Source organism: Pocillopora damicornis, chromosome 14 (assembly GCF_964200805.1).
Source record: "Pocillopora damicornis chromosome 14, jaPocDami1.2, whole genome shotgun sequence".
Taxonomy (NCBI): domain Eukaryota; kingdom Metazoa; phylum Cnidaria; class Anthozoa; order Scleractinia; family Pocilloporidae; genus Pocillopora; species Pocillopora damicornis.
In genome coordinates, this window is record NC_142683.1 from 19,366,223 (window position 1) to 19,383,782 (window position 17,560).

General features: G+C 38.1%; 3 protein-coding genes across 3 annotated transcripts; 2 read left to right on the forward strand and 1 right to left on the reverse strand.

Annotated features, from left to right (window-relative positions):
- Positions 1-15: 15 nt before the first annotated feature.
- On the reverse strand, positions 16-7,494 carry LOC113681933 (hyccin). Its single transcript, XM_027199070.2, has 11 exons — positions 7,193-7,494; positions 6,790-6,894; positions 6,554-6,688; positions 6,097-6,141; positions 5,837-5,917; positions 5,452-5,579; positions 4,885-4,980; positions 3,831-3,989; positions 3,267-3,354; positions 2,962-3,118; positions 16-697 (listed from the first exon to the last, which is right to left on the reverse strand). Exons 1-11 carry the CDS (start codon positions 7,223-7,225, stop codon positions 324-326), a joined length of 1,401 nt encoding a protein of 466 aa, XP_027054871.2. The 5' UTR covers positions 7,226-7,494; the 3' UTR covers positions 16-323.
- A 61-nt stretch (positions 7,495-7,555) lies between these two features.
- Positions 7,556-9,213, forward strand: LOC113681943 (large ribosomal subunit protein uL10m). The gene is made up of 2 exons (XM_027199081.2): positions 7,556-7,699; positions 8,173-9,213. The coding sequence occupies exons 1-2, from the start codon at positions 7,556-7,558 to the stop codon at positions 8,683-8,685; spliced, it is 657 nt and encodes a 218-aa protein (XP_027054882.2). The 3' UTR covers positions 8,686-9,213.
- A 1,652-nt stretch (positions 9,214-10,865) lies between these two features.
- LOC113681961 (cyclic GMP-AMP synthase) lies at positions 10,866-14,323 on the forward strand. Its single transcript, XM_027199106.2, has 3 exons — positions 10,866-10,947; positions 11,690-11,765; positions 12,085-14,323. The coding sequence occupies exons 2-3, from the start codon at positions 11,734-11,736 to the stop codon at positions 13,238-13,240; spliced, it is 1,188 nt and encodes a 395-aa protein (XP_027054907.2). The 5' UTR covers positions 10,866-10,947; positions 11,690-11,733; the 3' UTR covers positions 13,241-14,323.
- The last annotated feature ends 3,237 nt before the right edge of the window (positions 14,324-17,560 follow it).

Sequence of the window (17,560 nt, forward strand, 5' to 3'; positions counted from 1 at the left end):
GGGGCTCGTCAATACTCAATGTTTCAATTTGCTTTTATTCTGAAATATTTAAAATGTTTTTTCATAACAGTCGATGTGTACACCCCTTTAGTTAACAAATTTATGGCTCTTTTAACTGAAAACAATGTATGCTCTATCGTGGTATGTCAAAAGCTTATTCGACGACTGAAAATGTCGTAGAGTCAATAAAATTCTAAACCTCTTTAGCTCTCCCAACCCCATTTGCGTTTTATATCAACGGGTAGTCGACTGAATTTATTCAATTTTACAAAGAAAGAATCTTTTTAAAAACAAGGACAACGACAAATCGGTTTATCCGAGCATCACAGTCGGTAGTCGAAAATATTCGATTCACTAGGGCTAGTCGCCAAGACTTCAGCACCATCGGGTTTTTCCGAAGGAACATTGATTTCCGACGATACGGCTCGTAGTGATTCGGAAAAACTCGTTCCGTCTATTTGTTGAAGTTCATTATGTTCTTTCGTAGACTTGAATCCCGGGAGTTTCAAGTAGCCAAGACTGTGGGCTTTCTTATGTGACTTTGTCGTCTGCGATGCCGACTGGTCTGAGGAAGAACTCCCTTTACTTGAATCATTTCCTTCGGCGTCAACTCCTTCATTTCCTTTCAGAACTACAGCACCATCGCACTTTGTTACGCTCAATCCACTAGTTGACAGAGCCAAAATATTTCCAATCACTAAAACAAAGAAACACCAGAGATAACTGATTTAACAAAAGATGGACAGTTTTAAATCTTACCCCGAGTAACACATAGCCACTTCTGTTTGGGGCACTATAGATATAAGCCAAATAGTAAGTAAATTGTAAGGCGTTGAAAACTAGAGTGCTGGCAGTCTGTCTTTTTCAAGATAAAGAGTAACTTTTCGTGGGAAAGGGTTCGATCCGGCCCATTCCTGTTCAAATGCCTAAGCCCTCAGGAGAACTTAATAGCAAAAAAATTGCAAAGCTCACCAATCATTCACAGGTCAAGTTCAGGAAGGAAAGGTTTCCACTATTAACTTATTAATTATTGAAGAGATTAAAACTTTGGTCATTTAAAGATTTAAAACTACTCTTGACAAGCTAATTCTGAAGACCACAGGGAACGTTGGGGTTATGAATTTTCGAGAATTCAACTTACATTCTTCAGGAACTTTCCAATTACCTTTCAAATTTCAGACATGTTTTCATTCTGAGTAACACTTTCTATTGCAAAGGGAAATTTTGAAAGAACAAGGAAATGGATGAAAGTACAAATCCAGCGACCGCTAACCATATCACTTCTTATGACTGCACTAGTTGCCACCATTAACTTTGCTTATGCAGGCGCGAGAAAAGAGGCAGCTTGACTTGCACCTGATTGGTTTAAAATGAGCGCCTAAGCTCGGATTGGCGGAGAAAACTACACTTCCTACCTCCTACGTTGCACGTAGTCTACACAAGCTTAATTCCTAGAGTACGCTTCTTTATCGAGTTTTGTTCCTTTAAGCTTTCTGAGGCACAACTTTCAGCGCTTAATATAATAAAGCCAGCTTAAAGCCTTTCACTCTTTGCATTTATTTTATCAGATAAATATTACTCTGACATGTAACATTGATTCAATACAGACAGGTTGCATATTTCATTAATCTATTTGCATTACAGAGAATAACAGGACGATTTACACAAAGTATTGACACATTCTAAAGACAACTCACATTGACAGCGATTTTAAGTCTCGGTTTCATTCACCCCTAGAAGAGAGGCAATAGCTTCAATTAACAGTTTATTAGAATGACATTTATCTTGGCTTTTTCATAATTAACAATTAGGTTACAAGCTTGAGATGTAAGATCACTGATAGTGTCTGAGTCACTGCGAACCTACCCCTCCCCTAACCCAAAAAAAACAGTCAATTGATAACAAGTTAGGGTTAATGCTGAGTTAGGGGAGGGGTAGGTGAGCAGTTGGTCAGATACTGATTTAAATCCAAGATTTCTGTCATGACATAGTCGATAACAGCAACCTCTAAATCAACTGTCATGCATAGAAACCAAGGGAGCATAATTTTTTTGTTTTTGGTATAAATCTACTAGTAGTTGAAAATTTTGCAACAAGGTAAGCTCCTGTTTTTATTTTGTTTTGTAAGACTACTTGCTTTACTTGCTGTCTATCAAGGAATAGGTAGGGAGAAGCATAACCAATCAGATTGCAGCATTTGTGTAATAAGACACCATTAGATTTAAACAAATACAAAGTAAATTAAAATTAATGCCAGATTCTATTACATTTACCCTTCACCGCATGTATCTACATAAGATGATATTAAGGAACTAATAGCACCTATTTTCAGCAGCTTTCTATAAAGCTTAATCATTATTGTTCAAAGCATTTGAAATCTAAATTGCATGGATACCAGAGTTCAACCTTACTAGATACCACATTGTACTTAACATTTATTTATAAATATATTTGTCCCTACCCTTCGCACACTGCATTACAAACACATTTTATTTACAAAAATCACATATAAATGCTAACTTGTTTAAATTATTAAATATTATTATCATTGAATTGCAGTTTATCAGATTTATTTGAAGCAGTTACCATTAACTTGTGCACTTAATCAAAATAAATATTTTTATTTTATCATTAAGTTTCAACCTTGAATTGAAACACAAATACCTCAAAACTGTATCATCAAATATAGGTACAAGAAAATATACATCTCTTGGGCAATTTAACACTTAGATTGTGTTTCACGAGAACTTATTTCATTTTAAAGGAGAAGAATGGCCTATTTAAACTATTTGTACTAGGCTAAATAACCACTTAATCAAAGCCAAGTGTTAAGATACTTGACACTGGAATTATCAACTGAATCAACAGTATCAGTATACACATCACTTATGTTATCACCCTCATCACCACCAATAGTTTCCAGACAAGACTCATAAGATTCCCCATCAGAGCAATATATACCTGGTGCCTCCATTATAGAGCTACTGACTGATGGTACAGTCTTACTACTGATAGCTTGGGTGTCCTGTGTGTCTGTCAGGTACATCTCCAACCCTAGGGGACCATCACTGGGAAGGCCTCCTGTTTGTTCCAATGAATGTTTGATGGCATTAGTGAGCTAAAAACAAGTAAATACAAAAACAGAGAGAGAAAATACTAATTTGATGTAAGGGTTGATGAAGATTAATGAATTTTCAGGTACAAAAAAGGTCAGAGTAAAATGCATGCACAAAATTGCAGAAATTCCAGATATAAAAAATCCTTACCATATGAGCTGGGGCAAACAAGCTGTGAGCAGCACGCCAGTGAAGATCTTCAAGAGCTTTGGTGGCCAGAGTTCTTTGGCCATTGTACCTGTACATTACATCATTAAAACTATTGAGATATGCTTTGAGAAATGTTCACACATAAGCATTTCCAGTTCTTTGACAACCCAAAAGAGTACAAGGTATTAATTGCCTATGCATAGCATAATAACATTATATAAGTGTAGGGATTCAAATTCTTGCAAGGTTTAAATTTATTTTTAAAAATTAGTTTTTTTATTATTATTTCCCTTTACCTTAATGCTGGAATTAACCATAGCACCACCATTTAAAAATACAGTTCTTCATGTACATTTTGACATAATTATATTTATACACTCTAGCATCGGTATGCATATTCTCCATAATGTTCTCTATACATTTCCTAAGGAGCTAATTAGGAGAATTTGTTTAACAATCAAGGGCTTCTTTAGTTGGTGATAATTTCCTTTACTCTCATGACCTTAATGTGTGGTTCAGGAGTGATATTGTATGGAGATATTAAATGCTAGTCACATAACTTACATCAGGAAATAAACCCCATAAATCATCTCTTGAATTAGCTCTGTGCTAAGTGGTATCCTAGGATGGTTCACCAGTGTTGTTAATTCTTCACTTGAGAACTCTGACGCCAATTCCTCCTTCCCACGCTGACAGAGTTTGTAAAAGCCACATTTAGCCAGCCTTGATAACATGTGGTAAATGAAAAAATAAATGTCAATTCTTTGTAAAATTTGACTTTTATTAAAAGTAGAATCAAATTAAAGCACAGGTCTGGTAACATTATAGATGTCCTCAAAGCCTTTCCTTTTTGCTAAAATTAGTAACACACCAAGTGTATTTAACATCAGAATAGTTGTGCTAATTACAATGATGCTTCACTAAGTTAATACATTTCTGTTACTTACATTAACAACACTAACACTATTTACATCCCAATACTAGCACTACAAACAATGATATCACAAGTTACACAGCTTATATTTTAAAACTGGAGTCTCTCTTTTTTTTCTGTTTTTGTTTTGTTTGTTTTTTCTTTTGTCATAAAATAAATAAAAAAAAATAATAATAATAATACTAAAAGGTGTATTTAACCAAGAGATTTCATGTACCCCTGCGTCTGTTCAATAATAGATCACAGATGACATCAAAATGTGGCAAAACCACAAAGTGGCAAAAGAAGCGCAGCTCAGTGTGTCACTGATGTTCTTCCCATATTTTGACCTCTTCTGCAATCTATTTCTGTACACAGACCCACAGCAGTATGGAATCTATTTGTTTTATAAAATTATAAAAAACAAACAAATTTTAATGGTGACATCAACAATACATTTGTCCTCCTCAAGGAACCAATCAAATGTGTGCATAGTCCAGCTTATAATATATTATCTAGTAGATACTACACTCCATGTCTGACTAATTCAAGCAAAAATGTCTGCAAAAGGTAAAAGGTTCACACCTTATTGTTTTCTTTACATATTTCAAATTTAAGACAGGATTGAAGATAGTTAAAATCGTTCTTCTCCAAGTAACCTTACTTCCAGACAAATCAATTTTTAAAACAAAGGAAACAATGTACCTCAATGCCATGACACAAAAGTTGCAATGAGAGGCATCTGACAAGTAGACGATGTTTGCATTATACTGATGAAGAATCACACTCAATATAGAAAGCCTGAAAAGGAAGGAATTCATTAGAGATGTACAAAAGATAACTAGCACTTATAATGAAGGGCAATCCAGCCGCACTTTGTTGCCACATCTTTTCATGGCATTGGTAATGAGTATACTGCAGCGATTGAAAATACTTGAACAGCAATCTGCTGTGTGCCTCTTTAACCCTCCTAGTAATATCACTCCTGAATCACATATTCATGTCATGAGAATAAAGGAAATGATCACTAACTTAAGAAGCTCTTGAGTGTCAAATTCTCCTTGTCAGCACCATAGGATCTCTTTAGAGAGCAGTATGGAGAATATGCATACTGATGTCTAAGTGTAAAGGATTAATGCCCATTGCAGACTACAAAATATTAAATTTGAATGAGCATACTGTCTTTACATGTAAACCATGTCAGACTCTACCTTTGTCATAAGATTTTTTCCAGAGAAAAATAAAAACAACAATAAAAACAATCTAACTAACCTATGTGTAGCAGTGATTTTGTTTTGAGGTTTTCCTGGACCTGGTAACATCACAATTGTCTCACTCTGTTCATGTCGGCTCAGAGCTGTTTCAGTCAGTATTGAAGATGTTGTAAAACTCTGCTGGGGCTTGAAAAAAAACTTGAATAAGTGAACAACTGAGGCACTTAAGTTAAGTCTTACCAATAAAGTATGAAACTGTTAATATAAGTTTCAACTTGTAATTCAGTGTTCTTAAGATGTATCAAAGTCAAAATCAAAATTTAGTCAAGTATCTATTTAATCCTTTCACTCCCAAAAGAGACCAATAACTTATTTCTCCTTACAACATCAATACACTTTCAAGCAGAAAGGTAATGAGATAATAACTTCTAATCAAACTGTACCTCATGGTAAATTGAAGGCCTCGAAAGTGATGGCAGTCTGAACTTCTTAACATTCTGCTCTCCGTTATCATTCACAACTTCCTGTAGTTGTCATAATTCAGGGTAAAGGACCATTAGATGTATAAAATAGTTATGATTTTGTTAAAAAATAATAAATATACAACAAGTTTTAAAGTTTTTTTTAGTGTTTATTTCTGATCTTAATAAACTAGTATCCTCAGCAGATGAAGGAAAATAAATAGCATTTTCATTGTACTTACATCATTATAGATAGCCAACAGCAGAACTTCTAGACTGCCATAGGCCTAAGATGAAACACAAACAAGAACAATTACTATTTTCAATTAACTTGCTGCTACCATAAACTAAGCATATTGCTCAATCCTAATAAACATTTACACACTCCCATCAATAAGCTTATTCTTGGCAGTAAGTGAATTTGATTAACAATCAAGAGTTTCTTTAGTTAATGATCATTTCTTATATTCTTGTAACCTCATTGTTTGATTCAGTGGTGATGCTGTGGGGAGAAATCAGATGCTGGTAACCTCTAAGAGGTAACAGGTACAAAGGGGGCCTTTTACTAAAAAAATATATTCTCATGATCTAATAGTTCAGGGTATAAACACATGCACCTGATCTAACAAGAGAGTTACTATCATAAACCATTTATTGAATAAATGTATTCAAACCCTCATGTAAATTATTGTACTGCACCTGATGATCTCTTCTTGTTGTGGCAGATAGATAATTCCAAATCAACACAGGAACAAACTGAAGAACAAACAGTTTTCCAGCTTTTCCCCTTTGATTATACAACTCGAATAGACCTTTATAAACTGAATCTGTCAGCTGGAAAAAAAAATTATTTTGTGATTATCAGCCCGAGAGTAGAAGTGTAATATGCAAGGAAAGTGACACTGCCCTTTTCCTCCTTTCCAGTCTCCACTCACCTCATGTGTATACTGGTTAGGTAAGCTCTGAAATATTCCATTCACAAAGTCTTTATTACTCTTCAACTGTTGAAATCTTTTTGGCGATTCTGATTTGGAGAAAGACTGAAGCAAAACAGATATATACATGAGTTGTCGTAGTAACAGCTGTTTAACAAAAAATATATAAATAATTTTAGAACAATAACCACCGTGCAGGAGCTGACAGAATAGAATAAAACACAATTTCATGAATATCCAATAAAACGATAACTATTTCAAAAAACGGAACAAGCAATCAGCCATTTTAGTGTCTTCCTTGAAAAGGAATCGTTGAAGAGACCTTGAACTCGGAGACCATATCACTCACGTTGCTATTCTCATAAGTCTTAGTATATTACGGTAAATATTAATATGTACTCACATCTAAAACTTCTTTAATCGACTCCAGATCCATTAAAGAAGATTACTCTGTTCTGAAGGACAACTGTTGTCTGCAGCAGGTTACAAATTTACTGTTTGCTTAGAGACTTGAACAGGAAAGCTTTCCCCAATCTTGGTTTTCAGCTCAGAACGACGAATAAAATACACCTGACACATCATATGAATATTTTCCATATAATCAAGTTAAATTCTTGCAGATCGTCTTAAATGACGATAAGGAAATTCCTGAAAGTAAGGGCCTAACCACAACTCAACGCCGCCATTTGTAGAAAGCAGCACAACAGAGAAGCACTGGGCAGTAGAATCTTTCCCATTCTCTCGCGATCGGAAAAAACAGTTCAACATGGCGGCCGCAATGCTCGGAAACAGAACTAATTCTGTTCTTTTGCCCTTCTTGGATTCGATTACAAAGTTGAAGCTCATTCGCAACCACTCCAATATGGCTTTACGTTGCAAATCTGGGAGAAATAAGTTATATAAAGTCAAGGTGTGTCAAAATATAATGTTTCAATATGGTTCTCTACATCACATGTGTTAGAATGTCTCTTGGCCTTGAGTAATGTGTTCCTAGATACTCATTGATAAAGCTACTTTTTATCTAAGAGGACTGTTACCAAGCCTTTTTCTTTTTTTTCCATTAAATCAGCCATCAAAAATCCCCATTATCATTTTTTTGTTCGACGTCCTTTAAAGGATTCGAAATCTGTGAATTCCCTATATCCATATAACACTGTACTCAAGCTTATTAATTCTTGTTGATAAAGAGTTAAAATAATTGACAATTGAAGAGGGTGGATCTTGGCTAATATTTCAAGCTCAGCTTAACCATCAATGCACTTTACACCTTGTGATCAGTATCCAGATTCTCCATACTCTTTTCAATGCAATTTCTTTGGTACTGACAATGAGAATATATACATGTACAGGCAAAATACAAATGTTGTTATGTTTTGTTCACAGCCAAACATCAGAAAACTCATGAAAGCAGATGAAATCAGACATGTGTTTGAAACAAATAACATGGTGATTGTTTGCCAGTTCAGTGACATGAATACAGCTGAATGGGAAGATTTACGATACACCCTTCGCAAGGATGAAATTGGGGTGAAGATGTTCCCTAACAAAATTACATGCAAGGCATTGGAAAATACCAAATACAGGGAGATACTCCCTCTGTTTCTGGCAGCAACAGTTGTCACTTATTCCAGAGAAGCCAAAGTGAAGACATTACTCACAGAACTCAAGAAACAGCCAAAAATGGGGATATTGGGTGGTAAAGTTGATGAGAAGCTTCTTTCAAGGAAAGGCGTTGTGGATTATGCTAAGTTACCACCCTTAACTGAACAATATGGCCAGTTATTGCAGATGGTGACAGAACATTCAAGAAGACTCACAACACTCCTTGAACAGAACCAGATGAACCTTATTGCAAATTTGACGCAATATGTTGACAAGGATGAAGTAAAGAGCTGAAACCCCCCCCCCCCCCACCTTTAGCTGTGTAAATTTAACTTGCAGTGAATGTTCTTGGTATCTTTCAGTTCACTGGCTGTTTCTCAGAGTAGGTTTTCATAACTGTACTAAAAGCCTGATATTTGTTTGTCAATAATGTCACCTGACTGAGTTATTGTAAAGAGAGGCAGGAAAATTGAGAAAAACTGAACCAAAATCATTATGTTTGTTCTTAACTGTTTCCAGTATGATGATGATTTTTTGGTACATACTGAATTATCTTGCCTTTTCCATAAATTTGATTTGACTGGACAGGAGTATGAAAACAAAGCATGCATATACATGCATCTCAAAGACCAATGTGAAAACCAAGACAAAGTCAAGACCTCTCAAAATACTGGTAGTGAACTTTTCTCTTTTGCTCTCCAGTCTTGCCAGTATGGAGTGCTTGAAGAAAACAGAATGAAGGATATTGGTTTTTAAGTATCTACATGCAGCTACAATATGTAAGACTCATAATAACTGAAATTAAAATTCATTATTTACTCACGTGGTATTCCAGTAATTCTAGACAAATTTGATAAATTAGTGCCCTGAACAGTAACAAATAACACCCTTTGTGAAATGAACTGATCATTCTCATATGCATACACAGCCTTCAAATGGTGAAACAGTAACCTTAAAAGAAGTTTTCATCTTAATCCACTAGCCCTTTCATTCTAAAGATCTCATTTCTAATTCTCCTCATTCTCTGCCAATTCTTTTGATGTCAAAGGGGTTAAGTTTCTAAGGAAACTGTGGTGCTGCATTGGTGGGAGAGTGTTACAGAGTAATTACGTGTTATCAACAAGTTAATAATGTAAATTGGCCACTGTAAAGAGTTTCAAAGCTAACATTTCTGGCATTAGCCCTTAGTCATTTGCTCAGACAAAGGGCCAACCCTCAAAACATCAGCTTTGAAACTTTTTACAGTGGCCTACTTACGTTAATTCTTATGATGTCAGTTTGGAGAATTTGGTATTGGATCAACTAATAACCCCCCTCAATTGATATTTTTATTTATTCTCAAGTTTTTGAAGAGGGGTGTTGCATGATCAGCCTAAGAACAGCTGCCAAGTAGACTGATCACCTGTCTTCTTGCTCGTGAATTCATATTTTAGGGAAAAAAGTTTTATCTTGGTCACAAATGGGAGGTTAAGGGTTAAATTTTTACAGACTTCTGTTGTAAAATTTCAGGAGTGTTATTATTCCATGAAACAATGATTTCTCATCACTGCAAAGGACATCAAGAGATCTTCACATGTGATTTACTAGTATTGTTATGCCCTTTATATCCCTACAAGAACTGACAAGGAATGAACAATGTGCCACAATGAAGAGCATGACTTCTGGGAGCAACTTAACAAAGGCAATACAATGAAAATTCCCTAACTTAATGGTCCAACAACAACAATGACCATAAATTCGAGCTGCATTCAGTGTTCTGGATGCACACAATCCAATTTCTGTTTATTTCTGTTCCGAACACGGCTTGAAAAAATAATTACATTGAAATCAGAGATCATTTTCATACAATGCAAATCAGCTGACGAACACCTCAGATTATTTTAAAGGCAATTTACATCTTAATACTTTTTCACGTCACGCACAACAGACCGGCAAGCATCAAGTAGAAGCGTTACAAACAGCAGGAGTAATTAACAGAAAAAGTTCACGATCCAACTTGCCATTAAAATCACAAAGAATTCTTCCACTGGTTTGAAATCAAACAATTACAAATATTGCTGTCACTTTCCCAAGTTCCTTTGTACAAAAGTGTGTCTCAATGCATCCATAAAAATAGTTTATTCCCTCAGAGTTACGAAAATGTATTTCCAGGCGGTAAATAATCCATTCTGGTTAATGATGTCCCCCGTGATCATCAGGTTTTTCAAGTAACTTCTCAATTCCGATGGCGATCACAAACGCTCCCACACCCCACCAAAATCCAGGGAGAAACTTGCGAATGTTTGCGTGCTTGTTTATGGACGGATGGTATCTCCAGGCCTCAAATCGCTCCCAAGGATCTTTCCGGACATTTCTTGCAGAGGGCATGTCTCAATAGATCGTCAAAATTTAGGGAAAATTCCAACCTTCCTCAAATCTTCAATACTCGATATGCTTAGGAGCCAAGCCTAGAGCGTCAACGCACACACAGGGTTATGGGATAGCCGTAATTGACACATTTGTAAACATCAAAATTACGAGACTTCATGAGGAGTCCACAAGTTAATATTTGACAAGGTGAGGATGCTTTCTCCTTGATTCTTTATTTATACCAAGGTCTGTTTAATGATGTAGGTCTATGTACTATTTAGAGCGTAACCTCATCACCTATTCAATTTTCTCTCCGTATCTCGATCGATGTGCTCGATCGCGAAGTAATTGCGAAGGACTCGATTAGCTTAGGCTGCCGGCGAAACTAAGAAAAAATTGTGCTTAGCGGAACAGGTGTTTTGATTAAGTTTGTTGATGAAAATATCAGTTCAGTAGTATTTTAACATATGACTTAAAATGAAACATTTTGAGTCGCTGCGTCGATTACATTACAGAAAACCAAAGACAATTGAAATTACTCATGGTTCACATATTTACAGGCACCCAAGGTACAAACAATACTAAGGCCGGCAAATTGTTTTATCTCTCAATTAATCGAAAATTTCTTATTTTTAAGTTTTATCCAAAATTTGACGGCAAAATTTTCGCAGAGCCCAGTAGTTCATTATGCATACAGTTCTTGGATAAAGAACACAATGGCGAAACAATCGATTGTGTTTGAGACTACGGTATTGTTTGAGAATAGTCTGGGGTGCGACGGAAATCTTCCCAACTTGACGATTAGACGATGTTTCCTGAAGATTGAGAGAATTAGGGCTGCTAGAGACTTCATTATTTGGCGATTTGCATTTAGAATATGCAGACGGACTTGAGTGCGGAATGTAAATTACAGATATAATTATTATATATATTATTATAATACCTACAGCGTAGGAAAAATTTGGACGGCACAATATCCTTGAGCAACAGAAGATGGGGGGCCAAGAATCAACGATGAAATTAAGGTACAAGTCGCTGAGTAATAATATGAATACATGAAGATATATCGTGATCTTTAAAGGTTTTCAAGTGTTGATACTCCTTCGATCTGATAGGCGAATTTAAAATATACAATTCATTAGGAGAGGAAGAGAAGGCAAGTTAGTAGATGGGGAAAAAAAGGGGGGGCGCCCTTGGAAGAATGGGGGGGGAGCCTAGGGAAAAGGGGGGCACGGAAGTGAGACCGGACGGTATCTTTGCAATCGCTTGTTGGATGGAAGTAATCATATTTATGAATAAAAAAGACTGTTTTCGCCAATTGCAATGAAATATGAATAATTGCAGAGATGAGCAAGAGCCGAAATCATTTGACGACATCTCGTCCGCCGGAACACCAAGTACCAGTTCTCCGCAGTTTGCGTCTACAGACATGTTATACACTGCGGCGTCGGTACCAGAACTAAGATCCAACCCCATAAGACCTAAGGAGTTACTGAGAAACCTGCGGAAGTACCATAAAGAAACAGTCCGCTTACCAGCCAGTGACACACAGTGGGCTAAACAACTTGTCTACAGCCATACCCAGAAACTGCTCGAGTTTTGCAAGCGGGAGACTGGGGTTGTTCGTAACATGGAGTACACTGGCTCTATGTATGAGAGACTGGAAACTAAGAAGAACAACGAGTTTGAAGTTATGGTTGTCTTGACGACGGGTTCCGAAGATGTTTCAGTCGAAGAAGTTGTTCCAGGACTGTATACCAAACTAAAATTGAACACTGAACAAGCTGATACGAAACTTGTCAAGTTTACAGACAACTTTGATTGTCTGCGCCCTGATAAGATGCGAAACTTACTTGACAAAGTCGCCCAGACATGGACTGAAAGCTCAAAAAGATTCTCCGATGGAACGAGAGTGCGGACTCACAAGCATGGAACAGCGGTTGAGATGATTATCCGAGATACTAATAGAGGAGGCTCTGTAACCGCGCAGTTGGTACCTTGTGTAAAGATCGAGGATGACGCCGGAATGTCGCGATATTTCGTGCCGTGCGCTTTTCAAGAATACACAAAATTCGAGTTGGAAAATAATACAGAGCGTGCGATTTTGTGGCGGAAATCCTTTTCGCTGCGTGAAAGAGAGTTGCTGTCCAGTTTAGACCGTTCCGGAAGTACTTGTCGTACGGAATGTCTAAAAATTCTCAAATTCCTTTTCAATTCCGACAGAAAGCTGCGCCCTTTTCATTTCCACCTGCTAAAAACAGCCTTTCTACACTATCATAGTCTTGATCAAGACTGGCGCTCAGATCAGCTTGGGGAGAGATTCCTGGGCATGTTGAGATACATTCGGGAGTGTATCACGAAAAAAGATTTGCCGCATTACTTCGTTCCCCGCGTTAATCTGATGAAAGTGCTCAGTGTCTCGTCACGTAACAGCATCGGGGCAAGACTGCAGCAGTTACTCACAGATGAAAAACAGTTGTTCTATGCAATTTCGGGATAGACTGCTGGGCACGATTAATGAAATCTGTCAATATTTCAGAATTTCATCTATGTAAATAATTACTGAAGAATGAACACTTTTTGAATACGCACAAACAATTAACAAGTGACAAGGCACTTTTGTTTCACAAAATCCTACAATTTTGTTCACCACTTGATCTAAATCAGTGAAAATTGCTGTAAAGAAAGTGATTTCCCGGAAAAGTAAGTAGTTTTGTATTAGTCTTCGTAATGTATCACTTGGAGCACCAGATAATTACTTCAACGGTCTTTGCAAATAATCAATTGCAATTACCATCCGTTTAAGAAATCTATACGAGGCAAAGGATTATTTTATTCACGCTGTAACCAAAAGAATACATTCTCTTGACTGTAACACATAGATTCACTGTTTTCATGACATTTTTGGCTTCTTTATGCTTCTTGATACATTTTCTAGAAGCAAGACTCTATTTCGACGACGTGCAATTCCTCCTTTTCGCAGAATTCCGACGCACCAGTCAAAAATAAATCAATGCGCAAATATGGATGTTAGAGCGCCGCCCAGAACCCAGAAATGGGGCATACGAAAAGAACTCAAAGAGTTCCGCGCGGCGCGCTAAGATATTTTGTCAGAGACTTTGTGATTCGTGCGTGACACATGTCAGATGATGAGTGTGAACATCATGTCAAGAGCTAGAAGCAGCGCCTTAAGTGATTTTGGGACATTGTCGGTTTACATGATCAACGCAACCTTGAATGACCTTTTAAATCAGTTCTTGGCAACAACCAATTACAATGAAGAGAATATCGTCTAAGAGAGTGATTTCTTACAAATTTTGCAGAGTAGCTTTTTACACACCCGTTGTAAATAAGCGAATACGAGAGTGGAATAAAATAGTTTGATTGAGTCTAGTTCGTTAGAGTTCTATCCCTAGTAAACAGGGCAAAGTTTACGAAAATTTTTCAATTAATTTTTTTAATCAATCGCGCGACGGATTTCCCCGAAAAGCAGGGGCTCTTCGTAGTCTAGACTATATTGTGCATTATGAATTATGCTAACATACGTGTTTGAGGAACAAAATATAACTAAGTTTCCCACCAATACTGTGCCATCTATAAAACGCATTATTTTCTCTTGATAACCCATAACACAATGGTTAGTTACCAAAGAGAGTCCAAGTCGGCATGAATTTATGTTCAATTAACGAGATGAATCATTTTGCGAATGATGACTTAATAGAATTCCTTTTCCTGTCTCTTGAACCTTTATCATCAGAAAGTCAATCCTCCCGTTTGAAAAAGAGAGGATTTTTATATGCTTGCGATACTGCTGTAAAAATGGATTGAGGCAATTTCCTCTGTTTTGTCGCAATTGTTACGATCAACCACGTGCAGAGGGTCTCAGTCGGGTTTTACACGTGTGAAATTGGAAATTTTTTTACTTGAAAAAATTACTCAGTTGCGATGGGTTAAGATAAATGCAGTTTTCTGGTAAGTCAACGCAGAAGAGGGTTAATTCAGTGCAAAGAAGTAACAAACCAGGCTGAACAATTCCTTGAACTGTTTAGCCACAGTTTGAACTTTCTTGCGCCTTAAAGATGTGAAAATATCATTGTATATTATTGTTTTGATCGTACGCAGTTGTTTTGACCGAACGCACAATGTCACTTGCGATCCGCGCTATCCTTCTGCATTATTATTAGCTACCTCGTATTTTTTTCATGGATATTATTAATGCGTAATCACATGATTTTTCTCGAACAATTTGGAATAAATAAGCACTTGTAAATCTTTTCAAAGACCACAAATTGTACATTGTACTTGCCCTGCGGGCTGGTGCAATTCTGTAAGTATTATTAGTTTACTCGTGCTTATTATTCCAAATTGCACTCAAAATCATGTGATTGCCTATACTTATAATATCGTAACTGTGCTGTTTTTGTAAGTAATTATCAATTATTATCAGAGGACTGAAAAGCACGCTTCCAGTGTCAGAGAAAGACCGATAAGTGTTGTGTTATTTATCGGCGAGCGTAAAAGATCCAAACGACGCCATTCATTCAAGAACTTCAAGTGCCTTTTTTACTCCCCGTCACGTGACTCGGTACAAAGTACAAACTATAACAATTTCGACAACACAACATCTCCCCCTTTAAAATCTACGGGGAGAAGCCAAAACTACTAAACATGAACGTAATAAAGTTTGATTTAACTTATAACATAAAACATAGAGATCGGACTGTTCAATTCATAAATTTATCCCACACAGTCACAAGTCCAATCTTCTGGGAGCACTGACTACTCGCCCAGATCTAGTTGTGGTTGCACCAGCTGCACGAGCAGCTGCCGGAACATCCAACTTGATCGCCTCTGGAATTTGCTTGCTCGAATCAGGAAAGCTAGGACCTTGCTTGCTCAGATCAGGACTGCTAGGGTACAGCGGAGTAAGGTCCTTCCGGTTCCGTCTGATAGTTCCTCTGGGGCTGCTAACAATGTATGAACGAGGTGTCTCAGCCTCTTGAGTCACGGTCGCTGGAACTTTCATGTCTCGAATCCAAACCTCGGTTCCCACAGGAATCTTCTTTTGATCTCTTGCGCCATGATGAGAATCAAAGTAAGCCTTTTGCTCTTGCTTTCGAACTTCCTCTCTACCTCGGACTATAGACAAATCAGGCCAACCGGGTTTCAGCTCTACCGCAGCAATTGGAACTCTGGATCTTATCTTTCGACCAAACAGAAGCTCAGCTGGACTGTAACCATTCTCTAATGGTGTTGAGCGATATGCAAGCAACGCCTTAGCAGGATCATCCTCCTTCTTCAGGACATACTTTGCGGTCTGCACCGCCCGTTCAGCCATCCCATTTGATTGGGGGTACTTTGGACTGCTTGTCACACTTGCAAATCCCCATTCCTTTGCAAATTTGATGAATTCAGCTGAACTATACTGAGGACCATTGTCAGATCTGACAGAGTCTGGAATTCCATGTCTCGCAAACATAGATTTCAGCGCCTGAATGACATCTTGCGAAGTCTGGGATGATGAAAGCAAGGCCAGCTCAATGTATCGGCTGAAGTAATCTACGACCAGCAAATAGGTGCGGCCCTTTAGCTGAAGCAAATCTGTTCCGATGATCTGCCATGGCCTGTTTGGAACCACTGAAGGAATAAGGGGTTCTGCTCGGAAAGATCGGTGTTCTGCGCATTTGCGGCATCCCTGAACCATATCCTCAATCTGCCTACTAAGGCCTGGCCACCACACAGACATCTTGGCACGGCTGCGACATTTTGTGATGCCCTGATGGCCTTCATGCAAGCGATCAAGAATCTCTATCCTCATGCAGGACGGTATGATGACTCTGGAAGCCTTCAGAAGTAATCCACGAACTAAGGTAATTTCTCCTCTCTCACTCCAGTACCCTTTTAGTGCCTCCGGAACTCTATCTTTTTCTGGCCAGCCAAGTTGGCAGTAGGCTGTAAGTTGTCGGCATACTTCATCCTCCTCTTGGCGTTCCCTTATCTCTTCCAGACGTCTGTCGCTGGCTGGAATTTCACTCAAAACACTGTGCGCATACAGGGCTATTTCTTCTTCTTGTAAGCCTGACTGCTGCTCTTGGTTTATCGGAGCTCTTGAGAGAGCATCTGCTGTTGTCAAACTCTTGCCTGGAACGTGTGAGATGGAATACTGGAATCTGAGCAGCCTCATTCGTAAACGCTGAATTCTTGGGGGCATCTCATTTAAGTTCTTTGACCCCAGGAGGGGAACTAATGGTTTGTGGTCCGTTTCAATATGAAATGGCTTACCGATGAGGTAGTCCGATAACCTTTCGCATGCCCATGTCACTGCTAGGGCCTCCTTCTCTACTTGGGCGTACCTCTGTTCTGTTGGCGTCAATGCCATGGATATGAATGCAACGGGTTTCCAACCGCCATCCTCTTGGGCTTGGGTGAGAACCGCTCCAAGACCAAACGAGGAAGCGTCCGATGATACCCTTGTCTCTTTGGCTGGATCATAGAGGGCTAGTGTTGGCGTAGAGACTAGGGCCTTCTTTACGGCATTGAATGCTTCCTGCTGAGCCCCAGTCCAGAGCCATGCATTGTTCTTACTCAGAAGATCCCTCAGTGGCTTTGTCATGTCCGCCAGGTTAGGAATGTACTTCCCTACTTGATTGACCATGCCCAGGAACCGCCTTAATTGTGCAATGTCAGTTGGTTCCCCCATCTGTGCGACAGCTTCCACCTTAGTGGGGTCGATTTGCACTCCATCTTTGCCGATCACGTGCCCCAGAAATTCCACTTTATCTGTTGAGAACTTGCACTTCTCCAGGTTAAGGGTAACATT

What these genes read in the sequence shown, in the direction of transcription:
- LOC113681933 (XM_027199070.2), bottom strand. Translation starts at nt 7,225, where the DNA reads ATGGATCTGGAGTCGATTAAAGAAGTTTTAGAT. An exon ending in GGCCTTCAATTTACCATGAG is followed by an intron (nt 5,580 to 5,836) that starts GTACAGTTTGAT and finishes TTTTTTTTCAAG; the next exon opens with CCCCAGCAGAGTTTTACAAC. An exon ending in CTCTATAATGGAGGCACCAG is followed by an intron (nt 698 to 2,961) that starts GTATATATTGCT and finishes TCTTTGTTTTAG; the next exon opens with TGATTGGAAATATTTTGGCT.
- LOC113681943 (XM_027199081.2), top strand. Translation starts at nt 7,556, where the DNA reads ATGGCGGCCGCAATGCTCGGAAACAGAACTAATTCTGTTCTTTTGCCC. An exon ending in ATAAGTTATATAAAGTCAAG is followed by an intron (nt 7,700 to 8,172) that starts GTGTGTCAAAAT and finishes TTTTGTTCACAG; the next exon opens with CCAAACATCAGAAAACTCAT.
- LOC113681961 (XM_027199106.2), top strand. Translation starts at nt 11,734, where the DNA reads ATGGGGGGCCAAGAATCAACGATGAAATTAAG. An exon ending in GAATCAACGATGAAATTAAG is followed by an intron (nt 11,766 to 12,084) that starts GTACAAGTCGCT and finishes GAATAATTGCAG; the next exon opens with AGATGAGCAAGAGCCGAAAT.